General features: G+C 47.1%; 1 protein-coding gene across 2 annotated transcripts in view; it reads left to right on the forward strand.

The window, feature by feature from the left end:
• The window catches only part of ITM2C (integral membrane protein 2C), a 40,328-nt gene extending 18,861 nt beyond the window's left edge, over positions 1–21,467 (forward strand). For both annotated transcript variants that reach the window (XM_082055499.1, XM_082055498.1), the window contains 5 exons: positions 11,676–11,813; positions 13,322–13,510; positions 13,778–13,888; positions 17,589–17,739; positions 19,025–21,467. In XM_082055499.1, the coding sequence (XP_081911625.1) occupies positions 11,676–11,813; positions 13,322–13,510; positions 13,778–13,888; positions 17,589–17,739; positions 19,025–19,116 (681 nt within the window). In that variant the 3' untranslated portion in view covers positions 19,117–21,467. The remainder of the gene's footprint in view (positions 1–11,675; positions 11,814–13,321; positions 13,511–13,777; positions 13,889–17,588; positions 17,740–19,024) is intronic.
• The last annotated feature ends 3,152 nt before the right edge of the window (positions 21,468–24,619 follow it).

Raw genomic sequence — 24,619 nt, forward strand, 5'->3', positions numbered from 1 at the left:
TAGCCAGGCACTCTTGCCACACTTTCTCCCGCTGCCAGTAGTTCTCTGTGTGTGTGTGTCTTGCTCTAGCTGCCTTGCAGCAAAATGGCATTGGTGACATGCAAACAAGATGCTCTGCGTTCCTCTCCTCTTTGATCTCACAACTTCAATCCCAACGATAGGAGCCAGAGCTGGGAAATGATTCAGCGGCGGCTTCCGCAGCCTGTGAATTTTGGCAGGTGCTCAGTGAATGCAAAGATGCGGCAGGCAGGAAGATGTCTGTGATACTAATGTGTCCCAAAAAGTAGGAGGTGAGGAGTCCTTGACAGCAAGCTCACATGTGCTCAGCCTTGTTTCTCCGCTGTGCAGCTCAGCTTGAATTGGAAAGAATATACAGTTTGAACTGTCAGAAAAATCCATGTAATTTTGAGGCAGTTGCAACATTTTAAGGACTTATAAAAGAAACAATCTTGTTGTCATTAGTAGGAGCTGGCAGGATGTAGCAGCCTCGAGCAGAAGGCAGTTTGAAGTTATGCAGTCAGTAAAATAATTTGTTGTATTCATTGGAAAATATTTTCCGAGATGCAAAATAGTATTCAGTGAGTTTTAATTGAACTCCAGATTTACAGTCAGAACTGGAAATAAATACATATGCTGTGTCCTTAACTGCTCTGAGAAATATGGTCCTTGAGTTTGTGATGGATGTTGAAATCCACAGGAACTGAGTAAAACTGGTGGCTGGAGCTCTCCAGTCAAAATTTGGTTTGGGGTCTTTGTGGGCTGATTCTTTGTAAACCTCTGTAATACTAGCAGCTAGTTATTGTGCAGAGACAGTGCAAGAGCCAGAGCAGAAGGCGTTTCATTAAAATCTTCTGCTTCAGGAGAGGTAAATTATAAGAACTGGAGGGAAGAGGCATCTCTCCTCTTGCTCTGTACGTAGCAGAGACCGGCTGCTCAGCTGCCCTGGCCAAGGGCTCTGCAAATGCTCCTCCCTGCCCACCCGGCGTGAATCAAACGCTTCAGCGCAGACCGGCGTCTGTGGGGATGGGGCAGTTTGCAGACAAAGGGAAGATTTCTGTGTGCATCTGGGGATGCTTTCACAGAGACCTTTCAGGAGGGGAAGCAGAAAGCAGAACCTGTTGTCTTGTGTCTGGGAGAGGTTGTCCTGAGGTGGTGCGTATGATCATGTTCATCTTCGGCCTGCCAGAACTGTGCTGGGCTCCCTGTTTTAAGAAGGACAAGGAACTACTGGAGGGAGTCCAGCAGCAGGCTAAAAAGATGATTAGGGGTCTGGAGCACCTTTCTTATAAGGAGAGACTGAGAGAGCTGGGTCTGTCCAGCCTGGAGAAGAGAAGGCTAAGAGGGGATTTTATCAGTGCTTATAAATGTCTCAACAGTGGGTGTCGAGAGGATGGACCAGATTCCTTTCAGTGGTGCCCAACGACAGGATAAGGGGCAACGGGCATAAGAGGTTCCCTCTAAACATGAGGAGAAACTTTTTTACTGTGAGGGTGCCAGAGCACTGGAACAGGCTGCCCAGAGAGGTTGTGGAGTCTCCTTCTCTGGAGACATTCAGAACCCGCCTGGATGCATTCCTGTGCAATCTGCTATAGCTGAACCTGCTTTAGCAGGTGGGTTGGACTAGATGATCTCCAGAGGTCCCTTCCAACCCCAGCCAGTCTGTGATTCTTACCAGGCAGACAGTGTCTCGCTGCTGGGGCTGTTGCTGTGCCCCAGCTCCCCTGTCTTGTCAGATGGCTGGGGAAGGGGATATGAGGAAATGTCTTTTAAACAGGCTTTTTCACAAAGCAAGCTGTAAATGCAGAGGGAAAAACTAGCTGACAGCGATGTGGATTGATTATGCACATTGACATTTTTGCAGGCTTGGTACTCCTGAGCTGTGAGTATTTTCACCATGTTGAGGTCTTGACTTAGGAATCTAAACATGGTAAATATTAATTTGAAGAAGCTGCCTCCTGTAACAGAAGGTTATTCCTGGCCTTTGCCCAACCCTCCTGTATCCATGTGGCCTGAAGTGATGACTTGTTTTTCTGTCCTGTATGGAGTCATCAGTTGTCTCTGGTTCTTGGTTCCCCATGGTTTTGGGATGCCTTGGAAGTGGAAGAAAAGGGCTGAATTGGAAAAAAAAACATGTCCAGACTCTTACAGGATCCACTCTAGTGAAATACTAGACTTCAGTATCTTACCAGACTCCGGATATTAATATTTGATATTCCAGCTGAGCATGACAAAGGATCTGGCTAAAAGTGGCAGAGGGATTGGGGGAGGGAATGACTATTTCCAGCAGAAATGTTATAAATGCAACTGAATTTGGAAACACGGAGCTCTCTTTTACCAAAGAGACGTAGACTGAAGAGCTGGGGATGGAGAAACTGGAAAGGTCTGTCTAGAGATGTGCATTCTCCCAAAACTGGGGAAGAGCCAAAGCCAATGCAGCTTTGCATGTAGGTGCTCTTTACATGGGAAGAACCTGTTGCATTTACCTGCTTTGAGTGCAACAATTTCCTTGGCAAAACATAGAAAACCAAGAAATATCTTTTAAAAGAAGTTTTAAAGGGTACAAATGAACCAAATATACTTACGAGGTGGAAGCTTTGCTGCATACGCTGCATGTATTATTACTGCGGTGCTGTAGGTCCCGTTCATAGGACAGGAGCCCTCCTCGCTTTGCTGTAAGAAGCCCTGTGCTGAGCAAGGATAAGCAGAATGCTGATTTTCACCCTGTTATTGCACCTTGCTGCTCATGGGGCCGTTTGGGAGAGGTGGCCTGACGGGTGGCTACTCAGAGGAGAGACCTCCCAGCAGCAGAGCGTCGCCTCCAGGTCTGGAGAGACAGAGCGTCCAGGGAGGATGAGGTGTCTTTGTGCGCAGATTTGCAATTCCTGCTTTTGCAAATACCAAATCTTTGCTCATTAAGGGGTTTACAGGAGGTGGAAGAGACATTTTCAGTTCTGGACAGGTACTTTCTTCCCAGGTGATGTGTGGGAACCTAGAATGTCCTGTGTTGGAAGGGAGCCACAAGGATCATCGAGTCCAGCTCCTGTCCCTGCATATGACAACCTGAAGTCAGTTTGAACAATAAAGCTGAAAAGGGTAAATTTGCCTTCTCTCTCTTGCTGTGTTAAACTAGACACCATTTCTTTCTGGTGAATTTTTGATTGCAGGACTGATTGTCAGGGTTTTCCTATGCTGCTGCTGGGAGAAGAGATAATGGCTATCACTGTTTCTGAAAGGGAGCAGTGACTTCATTTTATGGTGTGACACTGTTTAAGTCCTGATTTTCAGGGAAAAGGCAAGTGTTGCAGCCTGAAATCTAGGTCCCTGTTAAGATGCTTCAGCCTGAACTACAGGAAACGCTGCACTCTGACCCCTCTGCTCGGAACAAACAGTAGAGGTTTACAGCTCCCATGCCCTCTCCTGTCTGCAGAGCCAGCAGAAGGCAGTGCCTTGGCACTTCCAGCTACTAAGCGTTTTGGCCATGGCTGTGCCCTCCTTTCTGCCTGCTCTTTTTGGAAGGGTGAGGTGGGACAGCAATTGAGCACAACCAGATCAGCAGTGCTTGGTTTATCATGGTCACATCTGAAATGACTAATTTGCTCTTGACCATGTCCACCTGCCTGACTGTAGAAGCTTGGAGGCAGGTGCTGTAGTTTTCAATTGTATGTTTGTTTGGACCCCCATACTGTCTGGAGATGGAGCTCTGTGGGGGGAAGCAGTGGTCAGAGCCCAGCTGTGGTGTTCAGGTGAGTCCTCTGTCCCACTGTTGCTCTGTTCTGGTGCTTCATAAGCATCCAAAGCCATCACTGGTGGTGAAAAACTCTTCAGGTGAAATTGTGTGAAACCTTTTCGTATGTACAAAGGTCTTTTCCATGTCACATTTTCTACTTTCATGCATGTTCAGACAGCATCCAATCCTTCGCACCTTTTGCAAAATTAGTCTTGGCTTGTGCCCAGGACTCCCTGGTCCTCTTGCCCAGGTTGGTAGGTGTGTTTGTTTTATATTGGAGCAGATGTACAGTTTTAGTCTGGGAAAAGGTGATTGTGTGGCTGTCAGAATGGAAGTCTGTCCTGCTCCTTCCCAAGTGCATGGTCCTGCTGTCCTGCCATAGGACAGCTCATCCCTTTGGTGGCCAGTCAGGCTCGTGGCTTGCTTCTTCCCAAGCCATGTGTGGAGTGGAATCAAGCAGGCTGGTTTTGTGGGCAGCCGGTAGCAGCTGCTCCTGGAAGGAGGAGGAGGACACTACACTGAGAACAAGCTGAAAGTTGTTGGCGTTTCCTTGCATCAGTTTCTTAGTGCTCTTGAATATTTTTGGCATTGATCAAAGGTCTTTAAAAGAGTCAGGTGTCTGCCCACCTGCATGTGTCTTTACCTTTGAATCAAGTCTCTCTCTCGAACTTTGCCAACCCCTTGATTTAAGAGCTTCCCTAGTTCCTGGAGCAGCCTCTCTGCTCCGCTCTTGCTTGAGCTGCCCTTTGTCTTTAGTTGCTCTGGGTAGGTTTTGAGACCCAATGCCAAAGCTTAACCTTTGTTCTTCTCCTGGGGAAAATTCCCTTTCTTTTAATGCCACTTCCCACTTCAGGATTACAAAAAAAATCAGGCTCTAGCTTTCACTTGGCGATGTGTGCTTCCAGGTGAGGTCTGCCCAGGTGCTCCAGAGCCTTTTGGCTGTGGTGATGGAGCCTCCCCAGGGCAGAGACTGTTTCTCCCTGTTGTCACAGTGAGTTACTACAGCTCCTTTTGATTTCTGGAAATCAGGCCATGTATATCAGACTCCATGTTTTGGCAGTCAGGCTATTAAACACCCAGGTTGGGACATTTTTTTCCGCTTTATCACAGCTGTTTATTTTTCCTCTGCCTGCCTGTCTGTTCAGTGCGACACTTGGGGCTCTAGCTGTGTGCCTGATAAGAACAGCCATATTTTCACAAGGGGCTTTGTTGGTTCTGCTAATGGTCTGAATGGTTTTACTGCTGGGAGAGAGGAGAGGGAGGCTGGAAAAACTCCAGCTGGAAGGTGTTGTGCCTCTGCCAAAAAGAGAAAATAAAATAATGTATGGAAATGAATTCCTCACCCCTGTGCAAAGAGGGAGGAGAAACAGCCCCTTAGTTGCAGAAAGGGATGGAAAAGGGAGAAAAGAGCAGGGTTTATATCTCCCTTGCTGATGAGGGAGAAGAAAAATATGATCACTGAGCGCTTAGAAGCTCCCACACGCGAGGCTGCATTTTTAACATCCTGCTGTCTTTGTCGTATAGCAATGAAGCTGGGGGTTTTCATTAGCCAGTGATTGGTTTTGATATTCCAATTTCCAGCACCGCAAAGTGACTCCTGAGGCAGGTGGCTTTGTTTCTAGTCACGTGCTGTGGTATCGTTTAAAGATGTGATTAGATTCATTTATTGCAACCTTTTTGCCTTCAGCTGTGATAGTCTCTTAATTACAGGCTTGCTTTTTTTTTTTTTTAGCTTCCAGGCGTCTTTGAGTCCAAAAGCCACCAGTTGTGTTCTCCGTGGAAATGCTGCTGCGTGCCCTGCACAAGCGCTGCTCAAGTGCTGTGCGTAGGGAGTTCGGTTGCCTTGGAAACTGTGTGCCAAATATATATATGTGTATATATATCTCTCCATGCATGCACACTTTGGTTTTTTTCCTGACCCTAAAGCATTAGAAATGCTCTTCAGCCTGGAAAGACTCTCCTTGCAGGTAATGGGCTTGTTTAGAGGCCTCTCACTGCTGGTGCTGAGCACTGACCTCTGGGATTCCCTGCCAGGGCAATGGCCCAGGCACTGCTCCCCGTTGGTGTCACTGCTATTTCTCCTAATTTCACTCCCTCTCCTTCCTCCAAGCATAACTGCTCTTGAGGACAGGACTCATTTCACGTTAATCTGGCAGAGGAGCCTTTTTTGGACTGTGGGAGATGCTTTGGTGGACGCAAGGATGAACTGCCTTTGCTGCGATGGTTTCTCTCTCTCCATTCCTCTCCCCCTTCTTGTCTGCTCTCACTTTCCTTCTCCAGAGCTCTTGCTTGGCAAGTGCTCCAGTCTGGAACCCCGGCAGGCCAGCCCTGCTTGCTCTGGTGTCCCTGGAGGCCCTTCATCACCCAGCTCACCTGCATCTGAATGCCTAAATATGGGAGGGGTTGTCTCTGGGATGCAGGTCTGGATCTCCTTGATCTACAGTTTATCCCACAAACTCTCCAGTGCTTTTTTATCATACAGAGGGATGCTGTCTGTGTGGTGGTTGGGCAAGAGGGCTTTGATCCACATGTAGGAGGAGCAGGCGGCAGCGGTGCAGACATGGGGGTCACTTTCCTGAGAGGTGACGCTCAAAGGCAAGCCTGGCACGTCAGAGGAGAGGTCAGTCTGTACCAGCTTACACACCCTGCGGCAGTGCTACAGTTTGCCAGCAGTCAGCCATGGGCTTTGGCCCTCTGAAGTCACTGAAGGTGTTGCTATTGCAAGTCTTCACATTTTGTGAAGCAGTTACTGATCTTGACTGTGAATATGGGGCTTGATGTGCTGAAGGTAGAGACCTTGAAGTGATTTTTTCTTTCCCCATAGTCTGAATTGGCCTTTGGTTAACAGAAGTTAGTAAACGGTGTGATCAGATGAATTTTCTGATGTGGGTTTCTTAGGTTTAAAGTCTGCAGCCTTTGAGCAAGCCGTGGCTGCTTGTGGCAGTGGCTGTAGTTACATCAGCACATCTTCTACATCAGGAGCTCAGGCTGCTGCTCCCTTGAAACAAACAGCATCCCGGGGAGGGATGACATATTGTACTGCCTTTCAGATAGCACTCTGCTCCAGACCGCATCCCTTTGAGTATTTACTCTGCATCGCGTTTCTCACCTCGTCAGTCATCAAAATCACATCTACTATTTTGAGTTGCTGCAAGCCTCTTTGCCTGTTGGAGGTGTATATTTAGACACTTGCCGAGCTGTGTCCTCTGTTTGTCAGGCTCTGCTGCACCGAAAATGAAAGATTACAAGCCTGTGTGTTTCAGAAATGTGGGAAAAATGGTTTGTGGAGAACTCAGACCTGTTTCCAAAGCTGAAGAAGCAGGAAAAGGGCGTGAGCTGAGCCCAACTCTGCCAAGGCAATGTGCGACTCGGGAGGGAACAAGGCATGATGTGACACCTTTAATTTCCTCACTTTGTCAACTTCAGGAAGACATAAGCGATGAAGGAGTGATATAATCAAATATCTATTTTTCACAACCCTGTACTGTATTAATGAGAAATACCAAAGGCAGCCCCTCACTGCATATGGTTCTTGCTAGCAGCTCCTACTCAAGTTGTATGTCCAAAGGCTCAGCGCTGTGAAGCTGGGGGGTTTTGCTTGGCAGGCATTGATGGCTTCCCTGCTCTGTCTTACTCTGGCCTTTGGACTTGATTTCCATGCCATGGAAATTGGACTTGATTTCCATGCCACATTGTGGCTGTGAAGCACAGCCCGGCTTCTGTCTCCCACCCCCTGCAGGAGAGGTGTTCCTTAGCCATTCTGTTACAAACAGGGATAATGAGACACCAGCCATTTTCATCATGTCCTCAGCAAGACCTGAAATTCTGAAGAAAATCCCCACAGACTGAATTAGGACTTTCCCCTCCCCACCCAACCCCTCACCTCAGGCTAATTTCAAGCCTCCTCTATCAAATGGTCTGTATCATAACTTCATCCTCTCCCATCTGGGCATCTGCAGCCTGTGCTGTTCCTGTACTGGCCCTGTGAGCAGGCAGGGTGCTGAAGCGTAGTGAAGAGCCTGTTTTATCCATGGAAGGAAATTCCTTTTTATATTCCAATATCCTGTCTGGTGCCAGGTGCTGGGTAGAGTGTCTGTGAAGCAATCGCACCTGCCAACTGGAGCTGGGTCAGCATGTCTGGTTATTTAGGCGCGTGCTGGAGCTGCCTCTGTCTCTTGCCCGGAGGGATGATGTGTTAGCAGGACAACGCCTGGCAGAGCACCAAGACGCGCAGGTGCTCTCCGTGAGAGATGGGTGCTTTCCCCCATTGCCTGTGAGGAGGAGCAGCGAGCTGCGCCTTCCCCTCGGGTTGTGCGGAGGAAGGAGCTCCACCCGTGGCCTCTCCCAGTTTTCCCACTGGGAAGGGAGCTGGACTGGCCCTTTCTGTAGGGTGAGCAAAGCAGCTGCCTCCACTGCCTGCACCGGTGCTGGGGGGTGTGGTGGTGCCAAGAAATACACAGCAAAGAAAGGATCATTAAATGGAGTGGCAGGGTCTTCCTGCCCTGAAATCACAGTGGGATACACTGCAGAGCTGTGGGTCCGTTTGGACATCCTCCTTGCCTGTGCCTCAGTAGCACCTGGACCATGGACATCGTGCTCTTCTGCTGCTGTCACTTTTCCATCCATTAATTCATGGAGAAGCAAATTAATGTTCATCTTCTGCATAGCCCAGTGTGGGGAGGAAGTACCTTATGTTCATTTTTGTGTAAAATAGGCCCATCTGTTAGAATACTGTGTTTAAAACAAGGAAAAAAACCCAACCCATTTGATGAACTGAAATACCTGTCCATGCCTTTGTCTAGGGATGGTTTTGACTCCAACCTTTCCCATTTCTCTTGGCCAAAAAATCCCATAGTTGTTTGAGACAGAAAACAGTAGGGTGGCTTGTTGCAAGAATACCATCTGGTTAATGAATTCGTAGGGAATATTGTTAAGCATCTGGTGAACATTGTTATACAGCATTGTTGCATGTTAATATTTTGATTTTTGTCCTCAGTGAAAATGCATGTGTTGAAGGCGTGATCTGCTCTTCAGGAGAAGTGCTCTGCCAAGTCTGATTCTTTTCCCCACCACTGAAATTCGTGGAGGTCGGCAATGCTGCCAGATCTGTGAAGTCTGCTGTGCAGGATGAGCACGGTGCATGGTTTGGTTTCGCAGTCGGTCCTGGGGCTCTTTCTGGCAGGGATGGCTTTCCTGCAGCTTGCTGCTGGGACAGCCTGCTTCTCTTTATCATAAGGTTAGCTCAGGGGAAAATTGTTCCCTTACTGGGGAGCCAGCCCGTCCTCCAATAAGAACAGATGGAAATCAGCTGCGTTGGATTTCCTGTTTTTTAAAATGCCCACATTTCTACCGTATGGAGAGGTGTGCCTGTGGAGAAGGGGTGCAGTGTGGTGTGAGCGGGGCAGCAGCCTGTGGAAGAAGCTTGCTGGATTATTCCAGCGTGGGAAGGTTTGATATTGTGAGTGAAATGCTGTGAAAGCAGGTCGTGCGCCGCTCCGTCCACAGGCTGTCAGCCCTGAGAATGCCTCCAGCCCAAAGCCGACGTGCTGGTAGGTGTGTAGTTGCTTTTAAATTGTAGTTAATTCATAGTGACAAAGGCTGGTGGCCTTTTAATCTACTGGACTGGACGAAGGAGATGTGTGTTTCAGTGGAGGTTTGCTCAGGTGGTTTTTATCCAGTATTTTGCAGGGCTGTGGTTAGTTGTTCCCCTTGACCTGGCTGGAAGCATCATTAACCTCACTGTCTTAACCTCCACTCCATCAGAATGGTTGCTATTGAGCTTTTTCTTTCCTCCCTTAGAATTTGAGGGGTTTTTTTTCATTTTTCCTAGAGTTTTGTAACATCTCCTCGGACAAAGCCCTCCTTCGCTTCTCCACCCTCTCCCAAAATGCAAAACTCAGGCATTTTTCCTGAAGCCAGGAATGCTTTGTAGGGAGGTGAACTCACCTCCTTTGTTGGTGGGGTGTGGGATGTCTCCCCGTGCCTTTGGCTGTGCAAAGAGCACAGAGCTGCGCTAGCAAATAGCAGACCAGTGAGGGCTTATTTGCCCCTCCCTACCATTCTTCAAACACAGTTTTTAATGGGAATAGCTTTTTTTCGTCTTTGTGTTGCTGTGTCCTTCTGAACCCTCTCCCCAAGCTCTCCGTGGAGTTTGCATGAGCAGCTCACCGAGGAAGTGAACAGTGCGTTATCCATCACAGGAGCCTGGCACCTTTCGGATGCAATTCACTTGCAGAGCGTTAAACATTTTATCAGCCGTGCTTCAGTGTCAGTAGCAGGAGAGCTTTTCATTCCTCCTCACCCCCACTGTCTACACTGTTTCTCTGATGATAAGTATCTGGGGAAATCTGTTTTTGTGAAACACTTGACATATAGCATGACTTTTCTGTCTGAGCAGTTTATGTCAGAGGGCCTTTAAACTTCCTCTGGTAATATGTTTTTTTTTCTTCTTTGTGGCTTGTCACAGTTGCTGTCCCTCGTCTGTAGAAGGAAAGATTGAAAAGGAAGGAAAGGTTGGAAATTAACATAAAATGTGGTATTTTTCAGTTTGCTCATCCCTTTATTTGCTGGAGGAATGGCAACAAACTGATTAAATGCTGATCCTTCAGTGTGAAGTACTGTGGCTCTTTCAACAGCTGGGATGAAGGAGAAGAAAATGTAGATTAATTTCTTCTGGAGGTGTGCTGGAATTGGAGCTCTCCCAAAGCAATTTGGTTGTTGCAGTTATCAGTCTGAATGTGGCTAGAAAAGAAGCAGTCGATAGCAGGAACAGTCGGCGTCAGCTGGGAGTGGGGCAGGTAGCAGAGGGGCTGCAGGATCCCGGCTCTGCCCTTGTTCTGCACCTCCATGGAGCTCAGCTGGGCATCCCTGCCTCATGGGCTCCCCAGAAGTGCCCAGGGATACTGGGGTGCTCTTGCAGGGGCAGGAAAGACCTGTTAAATCTGTTCCTCCAGCTTGTGCAGATCTCTGTCTGGCTGTGGAGAGAGCATCTTCTATACCACACGTACCGGATTAGGTGCTGTGCAGAGGAGTTAATCTGCGGGAGCCCTTCCTGGCCTGTCTCTCCCCACCTGCTCACCTGAGGGCAGCTTTCAGCTCTTCTCTGTGGAAACTGGGGCATCTCTCAACCAGCTTCTTTCATCTGCTTCTGAAAGGCCTCACATCCTCCTGCTTAATGTTTCAGAGGGTTATTTTGGTCATAAAAATAAGAGCATCGTGCACTGGGATGAGCAGTCCCAGGAGGTAATTCTGCCTTTGCACTGCCCTCCTTTTTGAGGGCTGTAACAAGGTGAGCTGGCTCCTGTCTGTATGGATTGGGCAGCGCTCTAAGAAAGGCAGATCTGTTCTCTTTTGAAGCTCTGACCATGTTCCTGGAAGGTGTGCAGGAACCTGCTTGAGAACAGAGTTGAAGTGATTAACACAGATGTTTAGGTAGGCTCACTCCAGCATGGCCAATAGGTTCCTCTCTGAGAACAGTACTTTCCATTGCAAAAATTTCCCCTGAAAAATGCTGCAGGAGTGATAGCATGTCAACAAAGCTTTTTGAGTATAAATACGAGAGAAATGCGGTTACATTCAGTAGCCACGAACTGCAAGTTCCTGATTTCCTTTTTTTTGGTCAGTGCTTATTGCCCACTGAAACAAAGCTTGATTTTGTTCTGAGCAGTTAGTGGGAAGCAGAGTATACATATATATGTGTATGTTCACGCACACACGTATTTATTTATTTTTATATATGTAATATTTATTTATACTTTATGTTGGAGAGAAAAATGCACATGAAGTGTTTTACTCTTGCCCGAATGCTGCCAGATGTGAAGTCACCTCGCAGGACGGTGCCTGCCTTCTTCAGTCACCACAAGCCTGTTCATGGCCTTTGCATACAATGTAGTTGTTTTTCTGATCCCTCGCAGCGGCAGCTGCTGATGCTCTTGGTTTTGTCTCACAGGAGGAGCCGGCGCCCATGGTGCAGGGCCGGAGGTCATCGCTCAGCGGGGTGTGCTACCTGACCATGGGTCTCCTTGTGCTGCTCCTGGGCTTGGTCTTTGCATCGATGTATGTGTACAGATACTTCTTCATCACCCAGGTAGGGGCGATTGGGGAGGTCTGCTGGCTCTTCGGTCAGGGCAGCCAGACAAACGGCTTCACTCTTTGAAAGAGGTGGTGCTGTTATTTATTCCTTTGCACTGCTGTAACTCGGGAGCCGGTCCTCTGGGCACTGCAGTCAGACAAGGCATGTCCTAAGTGGTAGGCTCAGGCTCACCTCCATTCCGACGGCCAGGATGGGCCTTCCAGAAGCCTTCCTCTTCCCCTTCCTTGTGGCTTTATTTGGCCTTTTTTTTTTTTAAGCTCCATTGAAAATATCCTGTTGGTTCTACCTTTTAAACCCAACATTATTGCTGTCAGGGTAAGGCAGTCTCAAAGTGTGGCTTGTGTGAGGGTCAAGCAAGCCCTGGAGAGAGCAGGGAGTTACAGGCAAGGGAACAGCTTTTTGCAGTAGGTTTTTTAGGCTGTAGCACAGCAAAACTCTGTAGGTGTAACAAAAATAAGTGCTGCTATTAATAAAGCAAGCGGAGACATGAAAAGTCAGAGGGAGATGGTATGAAGGTAAGCCTTCAACCTCCATTAAATTCAGCATATTTTCTTGCATGTAGTCTTGGCAAAGCCTGGCCTAGCTGAGGTGCTGGGCTCGCAGTGTTGTGATGGGTCAGAGCATAGGGAATGAGACAGACAGAGCTGCATTTTACAGAGAAAACTACTAAGCTCTGTGTCTTGCTGAGTGTTTAGCCAAGAAACCCCAGAGCATTGATTTGTGCTGAACCCCTTGTTCTGCTGCAAAGCAGCTCTTAGTGAATGAGTTCTCCCAGGACCACCAGCTGCCTTCGTCTCTGCAGCCAGTACTTATCCACTCAGCAATATAGACTGTTTATACACTTCCTTCCTCCATAAATCTCCTTGCTGCCAGATTAATTTGTAATCTTTGTTTTCAGATACATCAGTTTGTTCTTACCTGTGCTGATTTATATCTGATCTGGAAACTCTGTGACTTGATCACTCACCGTGCGTTAGCTCTCTTGCCCATAGGTTGTGCTTCTGGAGCCTGGGAGAGCAGCAGCTGCTGTTTTGCAGTGAGGCGAAGCTGCTTTGTTTTGGTGCGTTTGCCATATCCAAGCTACAAGTGCCTTTAGAAATGATGCTCTGCTCACCCTGAGTTTATATGCCTTATGTAGAAAAATGCAGTTACAGGAAGCCTTCTCTATGGAGGGATTTGAACAGCCTGGTTATGAAACATAAGAGTCTACAGACAATCAGTTTGCCTTTCTGAATTACCTCTTGTGAAATCACATAGAGAATCCTGTATTCCCTTTGGACCTGGCTAGCAGGAAGGGAGACATGGGCATTTCATGAGCATGCTTTGAACTACCTCCATCAAGAACAGTTTCTGGTAAAAAGACTGATCTTGAAATATTCTCAAGCATCTGTTTGAAAAGGGTGTTTTTACCCAGTCTGGATACATTTCTTCCTGTGTTTGCTCGAGTTGTTAGTGGGGTGTATGAGTGTTGTACCTCCACCCGGATCATCTTGTCCCCACAGCTGCCCCGTGAGAGCGTGTTTCACTGCGGAGTCCTCTACGAAGACTCGTTGTACTCGCCATTCAAAGGGCAGCTGGAGTTGCACGAAGATGTCAAGATTTACATTGAGGAGAACTACGAGCAAATCAACGTCCCAGTGCCCCAGTTTGGAGGGAGTGACCCTGCGGACATCATCCATGATTTTCAGAGAGTAAGGAGCTCTTGGGGCCCTTGGGGTTGTAGCATGGGCCTGAGCTGGGCTTCACCAGCACGATGCTCGCGGCCTAACACTATCCCTGTTTTCACATATGTCTATGATGGTCTTGTTACTAAACTGTCCTTGGACAGGTTCATTGCTTACAGCCGGTAATTTTGGTAAATTCAGGTAAATTCCCTGAATTCCCTCTTTTCACCCATCTTCACAGCCACATTTCATTGCGAAGGGCTCAATTCCTTAATTTCTCTGCTTGGAATGCAGGGTCTGACAGCTTACCATGACATAACGCTGGATAAGTGCTACGTCATCGAGCTGAACACCACCATCGTGATGCCTCCTCGCAACCTGTGGGAGCTGCTGGTTAACGTGAAGGTACAGCTGCAATCCTGCTTATTCTGCATGCTTTTCTCAAGTTGGCTCCTAGGTGCCAGCTAGAAGCTTGTGGGGAAACTAGACTTGCTGTGTTTGTGTAAGTCTTGGCCCTGGCAGAGCTGGGCTGCACATAGAGCAAAGGCTTCAGAGGGTTTAGCTGAAATATTAATTTTGCAAACATCACAGTAACACTGGCGTGGCAGATCAACCTGACCAGGGTGACACAGAGAAGCAGCACATTCCTTCCCTTTGGTGTTTACTGATTGTAGGAATAAAGGGAAAAAAATAAAAATTTCCCCGCTTGCACTCTTGCCGTGGTTACCGCTGCAGTTTGCCATTTGCAGAGCCCTCAGTGTCTGCTGGGGAGTGCCAGGCCTTCACCCTTTTGGGGAGCAATCTGTGCTGCCCTCCCCGCTGTGCTGTGGGCTGCAACACCAGGCTTGGGCTCATGCAGTTTTGTTCACAGCAGGCATTAATTTGGTTTAGTACCAGCGGTTTTGTTCAGTCCAAAAGCCTGTGCCACTATTGCAGTGACTGAAAGCAGTCTTAAAATAGAATCCTATTTAATCTTAACAGCAGGAAAAAAAAACAGGGTTTTTAAGACTGCAGAAGGTGCATATCTGTCTTGGTCTTTTAGAGGTAAAGCAAAGCACTGAGCCTGGGTCCTGTACTCCCTTCTGTGATAGTCTGTTTGAAAGAAAAGAAGCAAAATCCACCAATCTTAACTCTTTTGTAAATTCCCTACACTCAGCCGCTGCTACATGCAGTGTGATGAACTTTGTAGGGGTTAAGTTCAGAGGCAAAAGGCTGTGCTTTGAGCAATGCCTGGTCTCCCATCCTTGTCTGACTCCCCATTTATTTCCTGGCAGTCCTTGCAATTTCATGCACTGTGACCATCTGGCAAATGTGCTGGGAACCCTGCTGGGGTACGACACACGTGCCTACAACTCGCTCCAACCAGCCTCTGACCATGGCAGCTGACCAGTCCCCGGTGCAGAGGGAAATGGACAAGGTGGGATTGCACAAGCTGACAGCAGAGCCCCAGGAAAATACTGAGAGATTGAGAATACTGGTTACATCCTAAAATAAGAGATATAAAATCACAGTTAATTAAAATTATGCTTTATCAGGAACTGAATTCAGAAGGGGATAAAATACAGTTTAAATGGTGTTTGATTCTTTAAAGAGAGTACAAAGCAGACGGGGGTTTAAATAACATTCTGATTGCTGGTATAAGTAAATGTCCAGTCTCTCTATGGAGGTTTTAACATGCACCTTAGAGACATTGTTCTGAAGTGTTTAGCTTGGTCTTGAGGTCAGAAAAGGTTTTTTTTGCCATGAGGACATAAGTGGTGGAACAATTTGCCCAGGGAGGTTGTGCTACCTCCTTGAAATCCTTGAAGGTTTCCATGACCAGAATGGATAAGCCTCAAGGAAGCTGGTCTGATCTGGTAGCTGCCCCTGCCTTGGGCAGGAGGTGTGACTAGAGACCTCCTGAGGTCCCGTCCCAGCTCAGTTGTCTCGTGAGCCTTGTGTCCACAGGCGCAGCCTTGCTGGTGGACTGTGTCAGGCAGAGAGGACAGATTTCTTTCTGCTGTGGAGAACCTTCATCACCTGATGACTTGGTCCCTGCTCTGAAGTGCTTCTGTTTGGATGCTGGATGGGCTGTGTTGGTGCTTGGACTTGGAGGCTTTTGCCTTGCTCCTCTTGCTCCCCCTTTTGCCTCCTCTGCTGCTCTGCATCCGGTCAAGTCCCTAATGAGTAAGACTGAATGTTTGGTTTTAAAGATGTTCAGTGGCTTTAGTCCTGTTTCTAGGACCAACACAGATATGTTACCAGGCCTCTTGCATCTAATTTTTTTTTTTTTGCTTGTGAATGGCAGCTCTGCTGCTTCTTGCAGTGTTTACAGTGTTTATTGTGCATAGGAGTGATGATTTAGTGGACAGGGCTGCTTAAGTGTCTGAGAGAGAAGGATGCAGGGATGCTCCCCTTGTGCAGCACCAGAACCTTGGAGATGACCTGGTTAAATGGTGGGCAATCCTCATCTGCAGAACCCAAGATGATCGGTGCTCCAGTTTTCTTAAAACTCCTGGTGGAGAATTGAAGGTGTCATGCTTGTTGCACAGTCCTGCCATGGTGGGGCGATGATTCCTGGCTACTTCAGCTGTCACAGCTATTTAAATCTAAAGCAATTAAGAAATTGGACAGTGTGCATGTGTGTGTCTCTCCAAGCCCTGTTGCCATGTCAGGGATATGGCAAATCCTGAGCCCCAGCCCTGGTGTTAACAGCTCCTGCCAGTAACTGCACATATCACGTGCCCTTTCCTGTGCTCTCCCAGAGAATCAATAATTTAATTTCTTGCAGAACTGTTGTGTTAGTGTAGTACAAAGTACCACTAATAGTCTAGTCCTCTAGCATTAGAGGAGAGCTTTATCGATCCAGTCAGCTTTGCCAGCCCAACAGCACGGTGCTAAGTGAAGACAGCCTGTTTCCAGGTACATCTCTATAGAGATAACCAGTCCTGTGGTGGAAACTGAAGAGGCGATATTGGAAATTGTGCTGTTGTTGCTTGCTTTCCCCTCTGGTTATATTTGTGTTGGCCCCACGATCTGCTGTTTTTTCTATTTCTTTGATTCTTCTTAAGTGAAAGGGACCAGAAGTAAGGCTTTGCTTCATGGCCTAGTTCACATCTAGTCTGCTCAGAAGCATGCCCCAGCCCAAGCTGTACTTGTAACACACCTGCTTATTGCTGCAATGATGCCCAGACAGCTGCAAGATGCCCTGAGCATCCAGGGATCAGCTTGCAGAGGGTCCTTGTTGCTGAGCGTATCTTTTTCCTGCAGGGCAAGAGGCTGCCTGCATCCCTGGGGTGCACCCAGGTGCCCCCTTTTCTCTCTCCTTGTTTTCTCTAGCCTCTGCTGCCTTTCTGCCGTGTCCCCTACCAGTCACCCCGCTCATCACCCTGATCTTCATAGTGGCCTTGCCCCCAGCAGCAAGGAGCTCAGGTGTGTTGCTTGCCCAGGCTCACTCCCTGACACAAGCCACCTTCCTGCCTGTCCTCAGCATCACTGAGCAGCGTCCTGGGCCGTGAAGTGTGCCAAGAGCTCGTGTTCTCCTGAGCGCCCAGCGCTACCATGCAGGGTGGTGTTTCTAAATGTGTGCCCATGGCCCATCTCTGGTCCCTGTTCCTGTGGGCCGTAAGGGCTGGAAATCATTGTGGCTGTGCTGAGTGGACCAAGGAGGAGGGGGAGATGTGGAAAACTCAGGGCACTCTTGAGATCTGAGCAGGGCTGGCATTTTTTGATTTTGCCTTTGAAGTAAATGTAAAATGCACATTTTCAGTAGAGTTCCTGATATTTTTGTTGAACCTTCTTCCATTTCCAGATGGCTTTTTTGTGTTCTGTGTGCTTTGTGTACCTTCCTTCCTGAGGTTAGTTTATAACAGGAGTAGCTTCATTCCCCATGTGAACATTCAGTTTTTGGATCTAATCTGTTTTAGTGCCCTGTGCTAGTAGTATGGGACAGTTTACTGCAAGGACAAGTTAGCACATTAACCAGCCTCAGCAAGTGGAGTTTGAACCTTCAAACAGTGAATTTTCCATAGTTCAGTTGTCCTTGGTGCTCTGTATGAGACAGTTCTGTTCGAGCAGGAGGTCATGGCACAATTGGTCTTTATTTTTGTGGAAACTGTCATTCCAGAAAGGGACGTACCTGCCTCAGACGTACATAATCCAGGAGGAGATGATTGCAACCGAACATGTCAGTGACATGGAGCAGCTCGGCTCCTTCATCTATCGCCTCTGCAGCGGCAAGGAGACCTACAGGCTGAAGCGGCGGAGCGCAAGGAGACGTAAGAGCCTTGCTGTGTTCAGCTCTAACTCGCTTTCCCCCCGCATCGCAGTCATTATTTCTGCTGTTACAGCCACGCTGGCCTCTTCATGGCAAGAGGGGAGGTTTCCCTGTGGGTGTAAGCACACAGGAGATCTTTTGAGGTCTTTCCCATCTAATTCATCTAAATCCAAATCTGTGATACTGCTGCTGCAAATGAGTGCTTGCTGCTGTGTTTTATTGCTGCCTCTATCAGCCTAATAGAAACCTTGAGGAAATGATTGCAGGAGCCAGCAATTCATTTACATGTGGGCTCCTGGGGATGAACTAATTCCAGTACTGTTGGGAACTGTTGGGAAAATTTCCCTAATGGAGACACTTCAGTGGCAGCTATTCTGAGCAGATTACATCTGCAAATTGCCTTCAATTAATTAAGTTCCTAATAATATGGAAATAGTTGTGAAGAGGGAACGTTGGCCTACCTTAAAATGTTTTCATGTAAATCAGCAATATGTATTATATACAAATGGTAATATTGCTGAAAAAAAACCCCTCCTTAATTTCAGTATTTGTATTTATTTGGTTTTAGATATGGATGTACTTAAAGGCTTACCTGAAGCATGAACCTGTGGTCAGTTTAGGCTTGGATCTCTGGGGGAGCTGCAGGGTGCTGAGAACATGTGGGTGCAGAAGTCACCATGGCTGAGATCCGTGGTTGCTTTCCGAACAGAAGCTGCACAATTGCAGCTGGGGCTGTCGGCCACTGTGCCTGTGGAGCCCCGGCATGGTCCTGCTGGTCAGGGTTTGCTGCGGGAGGGGAGCAGCTGCCTGGCAGAGCTGCCCAGAGCTGAGGTCCTGCAGGCTGAGGGCACGGGAAGCATTACATGTTTCCCAAAGAGGTTGGGGCCATGGCAGGATTCGCGCATGTGGGGATACAAGCAGGCAGAGGGGCTGTTTTAAACCCTCCTTGGCTCATTGAGAGCTGTGCTCTGTACCAGCCTGTGACTTCTGCTGCTTTCCTGGGGCTTTCTGGTCTCTGAGATAACACTGAGATGCTGTCAGCTGAAACCAGCTTTTTCCATGCGGCTCCCCAGCTCATGGCAGCTCTTACTGCAGGACCATGGCCTACAGAATATGGCTGTTCTTCCAAAAACCAGATTATGCTGTTTTTCATATGGGCTGTGCTGTTCCTGCATTTCAGCATTCAGCGGTTGCATCTCATCTGCTTTTCTTCCCCTGCTTGCTGCAGCTCTTGTGGATTATCACTTGTTGAATTTTCCTTACTCCTCTCTTTCAATCACTTCTAGGTATCAGTCGACGTGAGGCTGGAAACTGTCATCGTATTCGTCACTTTGAAAACACTTTTGTGGTTGAAACTGTTATCTGCAAAAAGTCATGAAGCTGCTCTCCTGACGTAACCTTCCCTGGCTTTGCTTGCACACACACGCACACACATGCTCTCAACCCTCTCTTCACACATGGCAACCTGTCTTACTTTTTTTACGCCCTCCCCTGCTTGTGCAGCTCTAACCTTTTGGGTTTGTTGTGGCCCCATAGTGGATTATCTTCTCTCCCTGCTACCTACCTGAGATGTTTGCTGGGCTTAAATTTACACAGTAGTCAAAGTCTGGGAGTAGATGCAGTTTGTTCCACACCACAGGACAAAATCTCTTTTGGGAGCAAGTTTAGGGTAGAAGGGATGGCTGAGAAATAGGAGTGCTGGGAATAGGTGCTTTTTTCCTGGCTGAGCAATTTCAGGCTGGTGTAGTGCTTGGAGGCTGCCTTGGCACCGGGACAGAAGGCATATGTACTAGAGAAGGGTTACCATTTTGATGCTGATACAATGACCAGAAATATGTAACCAGATGCAGTTAGGAAAAGAGCAGCTTTGAGGATACAGGCAGGGTGATTCCAAAAGCTCAGCAGAGGGAGGTTTTCTGCCCAAACCATGCTGTGGTGGTCCCAGCTTGCTCTGTGCTGTCCCCCCGAAGACTAGATTTTCAAACATTGAAGGCAGCCACTATGTGTTGTTTCTATGGCTGGTTCCCAGGCTCACTCCTCACCACGTCTCCTCCTGGATGTTACGTGGCTCAGTGTGACCCACTGGGCAATGCAGGGTGTCCTGGTGGGTGTTTGTGGTGGGCAGGAGGCCAGGACAAGCGGCAGTGAGGTGCGATGGGAATGACACGGGTGACACAGCGTGTCCCTGCTCCCGGGCCGTGAAGCAGAGTGAAGTGCAAGGCCGTATAGCCTTTAACACACAGTTGCAGCTGCTGTGGGTCCTGGGCAGCTCTGCTGTCTCTCTGGCTCAGTCAATAAAGAGGTGAATCTCTGCAAGGCAGCAGAGCTCCACTGATGTCCCACTGTAGACCATGGCTGCAGGTGGAGCTGATGGGTTTCTCCAGCCTTGTGTCCATCCCGGCCAGCTTTGCTTGCCTGGAAAGCTGAGTTATGTTTGCACAGGCCCTTCTTTCTGAGTTGTTGAGATCCCATCTGTTTGTGGACGGGTGCCATGCCAGCGTACAGAGTGGTGTCAGCAGCAGAACTGGTAGTTACTGGCAAGTGCAGAAGCAGGTTTTTTTCTCTTTTTTTTTTAGCAGAGTGTGTATTCTTGCATAACTCCTGATGAAAGCTGTTTTAATAGTAATTAATGTTGTCCAGCTGTGTATCACATTATCTGCAGGCACCATTGTAGTACAGTTATTGATACAAGGCAAGATCCAGCTGATCGATATACTACAGAGAAATTGTGTGAACAAAACTGCATTTCTATTGATCATCAGACAGAAGATTTGCAGAGTAATTAAATATTCTTCCCTCTGTTCCATAAATATAATTAAAACTAATTAGGTTCTTGAAATGCAGGCAGTTTTTTGGCTTGAAAGAACAGAGTGAGTTTCAACTTGGCATATTTTTGTTAACTGGTTTCCAGCAAATCTGGACTTGTTCACCATCTGTTGAAATGAGCTTGTTGTTTTAGAAGAGGAAGGATAAAGTAAATGCAAGTACAATCATTAGCTCAGCAGAACCAAAAAAAGTGAATATATTTTAGAATAATACTTTTAAGTAATAACATTATGAGTTGATTATGTGAAAACAAAACAGGATCTCAAAATGGTCATGTAATGCAACAGGAATTTTTATGTCTTACAGGCTGAGATTTTTTTTGTGTGTGTAAACGTAGAGTCAACTATAAACATTAAATTTTACCAGGTAGAGGAGGACAGTTTGGTCTCATTCTGCTTTAAGCTTGATGTAAAATGAAGTTATGTGTACTTCATGCAGGTTGGTAAGGAAGGTTTCTCACTGCCAGAGGGGTATTTGCTTTTCTATGGTACCATTGCATTTTTCCAGTGATAACTTGGCACTAGCCCTGGCATTTCATTGTGAGTGGATGAAAAGAAGTGGGTCAGAGAATGGGTTCATTTACTGCAAACTGGTAAATTTAAGCCCTGTGTTTCTCCTTATTTCTTGGAATCTAAGCCTGCACTCAGGTGAGCATACAGACCTTTTTGCCCTTCCTTCTGATTCTGCATGAATTAATGGGTCATTGAATATGCTAACTGTGCAATTCTGCAGCTCTAAGGACAAACCATGGTTCTTTAAGGTGAACTAACGTAGTCACTGTTTCATACAATGAGAATGCAGTTGTCTAGAAAGAAAACGTAAAATGCTTTGTATATTTTGTCTCGTAGGACTCTTACTTCTTAGGAAAAATCCATGGGATAATAAAATCTTTTACCTCTGATATGTAAGATGTGTGTTTGTTCGGAAAGAAAAGCACATCCCCTCCATGAAGCTGTTGCTTGTGCGAGGTGACAGCCAGAGGGACCATCCCGGTGGCATCTCAGAGCTGGGCAGCAGGAGATGCTGCAGGGTGGAGGCATCTCCCCGTGGGTGGTGGCAGAGCTGGGTGGGCATGTGGCTGAGACCCCCATGTCAGAGCCTGCCTGTGCCTGCAGGCTCTGGGGGGCTTCTCCACTGGGAGCCCAGGGGCAGCCCATGGTGGGGAAGTCGCTGCCAAACACAGGTCTGTGAAGCAGCAAGATGCTTCTGCTGCTTGGGTGGCTTGTGGGTGTTGGATATTCACGCTCAGCCTTGCTTCTCCAGCTGCCTTCTATGCAGAAATGTGTCTGTTTGCCTGTGGCCTGAGCCTGCTGTTGCCTTCTGGCGGGCTCTGCAGGGCTGCCCTTCGAGGGCTGCCCTCCTCTCCTCCCTGCTGTCACAGAGGCACCCCAAAGTCAGTTTTAGGCAGACAACAAGTTCCAAAACAGACTTTATTCTGGCTGGAAAAGGGCAGCCAATAAACCAACCAAAACAGGGTTTGTACAATTAGTTAGCAATCTGACAACATAAAATACAGGTTCAGATATCAGGTGAGGAAATTATTGGGGTGCAGCAAAATGAGAATAATGAGGATTCACAGTGTGCTTGCACACACTCACAAGAAACACAGCAGAGCCCTCTGACTCCAGGGTACTCACTCGAAACTATCACTCACCTGGGTTAGGCAAGGACTTAAGGAAGGATATATCCAGTAAATTATCACTCACCCAAACAAGGAGGTGAGGTGCTCCCAATCCTGGGAAGTTTCCTTAGATGGTGTTCCGGTCTAAGGGGAGGGCTCCGGCTCAGCAGACCCGCTGCTCCGAGAAGACCACACAAAAGGGATCTTTGGCGGGACCCCTGTTTATAGGGTGATCAGATCTGGCTGTGGGCATTCCAGAAGCTTCTCAGCTTCTCGGGACCCGTCCTCTGCTAAGGACCCTGTCAACTGACTCCAGGTGCCACAAAAGAGGCATTAGCTGCCCCACTGAAGGCTCCAGTTCTCAGAGAGGGGAGTGCAACTGCCACACCTGCACACAGCAATGCAGGGCCCTTGGTGCTCTCCCGAGCTTTCTCTTCCCCTCTTTCATCCTTCTGGTAGGGAAGTGTCAAAACATTGTTCCTGAACTTGACTGTTCCTCTTTCCAAAATTAGTCTCTGGTCAATGAGTGAGGAAGTTCACGTTTCACTTGTTATGGTCGTTTTTGCTGCATTTTGCACGTACCTCTTCAGTATCTGGATGCTTTTTCCGTTATTGGGAATCTGCAGAAGAGATCTGCACCTGACAGTAACTGTGATTGCCAAAGCCTCTTCTACCAGTATCTGCTGATACTAAGAACGTGACTCATGCGTTTCAATAAATCTCATTACCTTTAAACACAGTCAGTCATCTCAGGTCTTGGCCAGTGCAAGGAAAACCAGCTTGTACTATGAAATTTTGCATTTTCTTTTGAACATTCTCTCATGGCTCAGTTTCTCATTTCTTGATGTTGTGTTTGTTGCCCCTTGTTCTTAGGATACTTGAAATAAGTCAGCTCTGCTTCCTAATTGAACTCACACTCTCTGGCAGAAGGCTGATTTATTTAACTCTGTGGTGGCACATACAAAACCTTGGCAATAAGGCCTGATTTAGGAGGACTGTGTGGCAGAGGTGCAGTTGAAACCCTAAGATGTGGGTCACTATGACAGCAGCTAGCACCGAATATAATTTACCTTTTATTTTTAGTATTGCATATTGCAGTTTAGCTCAGGAGTTGTTACTAAGCTTTGCGAGGCAGTGCTCAAAGTTTTGGGTTAACTGTGGGAGCATCTGCTTCCAGACTCTGGTGGATTTTTTGGTTTTTTAAGTGTACTGGAAGCCTATTAAATTAGGAGTTGAGGGGAGGGACCTCATTGTCTCTTCTAACACGTAAATGAGCTCTTGATTTGTCACAAGTCCTTTACAGTTGTGTTCACAGTCCAGTCTCATCCCGCAAAATGCAGCTGACTGGAATTTCTGCAAATTTGGGACAAGGAATGTTTCTGCAGCGGGAAGCTGCTCTCCCCAAATCACCTTTTGGCTTCGGGGATGAAGGGATGAAAAGGGATTGTTGGGCCACTTCTATGCTGTGAAAAATGAAAATATCTGTCAGTGTTACCCTGTGAAATGGCTCCCTGATTCATGTACCTGAAAACTGAGCAGTCCCCAATTTATTATGGTTTATAAGGCTTTCGGTGGTCTTTACTAGGAACTGACTAGAACACGTTTAGCTGAACATGAACAGCAGTCTGGTACATTATGTTAATGCCAAGCTAATGAAAGCATGTTCTCCCTCTTACACATACGTCTGTGCTTGAAGATGTCCAAGTTGCTCCCAAGCATTTTGCTGCCATCATGCTGATTTTTCCACCAAGGACATTATAAAAGTAAGTATTGTGGATGCTGTCACAGCTTCCTAGAGATATAAAACTATATATTCCAATAAAATTAGCCTCCCAAGTTAGTCTTCTAAGTCTAAGGAAAATGCCAGTTTCTTGCCCTTTGGTAAGTACAGTTCCTGATGGTGGTGGTCATGTCTTCATGAAATCGATGAGATGCTGCAGCTCCATTAGAGGGAATGTTTTCTGGATTAAGTGAACAGAAAGCAGAGTTTGAGAGGAGAGAGTCACTAACAAGTATGAATTGAGCTGTAATGAATATTTTCAGCTGAAAAGAAATAGCAGAAAAAGGTGGGGGGAAGCATCTGAACTTCCTAATGTTAAGCTGAAGCATTTGGTTTAATATTTTAGTAATTAAGTTGTTGTTTCTTGTTTTGAAACAGTTTTTACCTAAAAATGGCAAATTAAAGTGGTCAAGTAACATGGGAATTAAACAAACACTGTTTATTTTGTGTTAAAAGAAACATTTATGTTGACCAAAATGTCAACAAAGCATTACATTTTTTTTTCTTCATACTGGAAAAAGCTGACATAACCTAATTTTGGTTTGATCTGAAACTTTTTTGTTTTGTTTTTCAATTTGCTTCATACCCCAACAGGAAAAATCCCTTATTTTCTATCCAGTGTCCGGCCTTATTGCCAGCAGGGCTCAATGAGGC

Source organism: Streptopelia decaocto (genome assembly GCF_964273445.1).
Source record: "Streptopelia decaocto genome assembly, chromosome: 6".
Classification (NCBI taxonomy): domain Eukaryota; kingdom Metazoa; phylum Chordata; class Aves; order Columbiformes; family Columbidae; genus Streptopelia; species Streptopelia decaocto.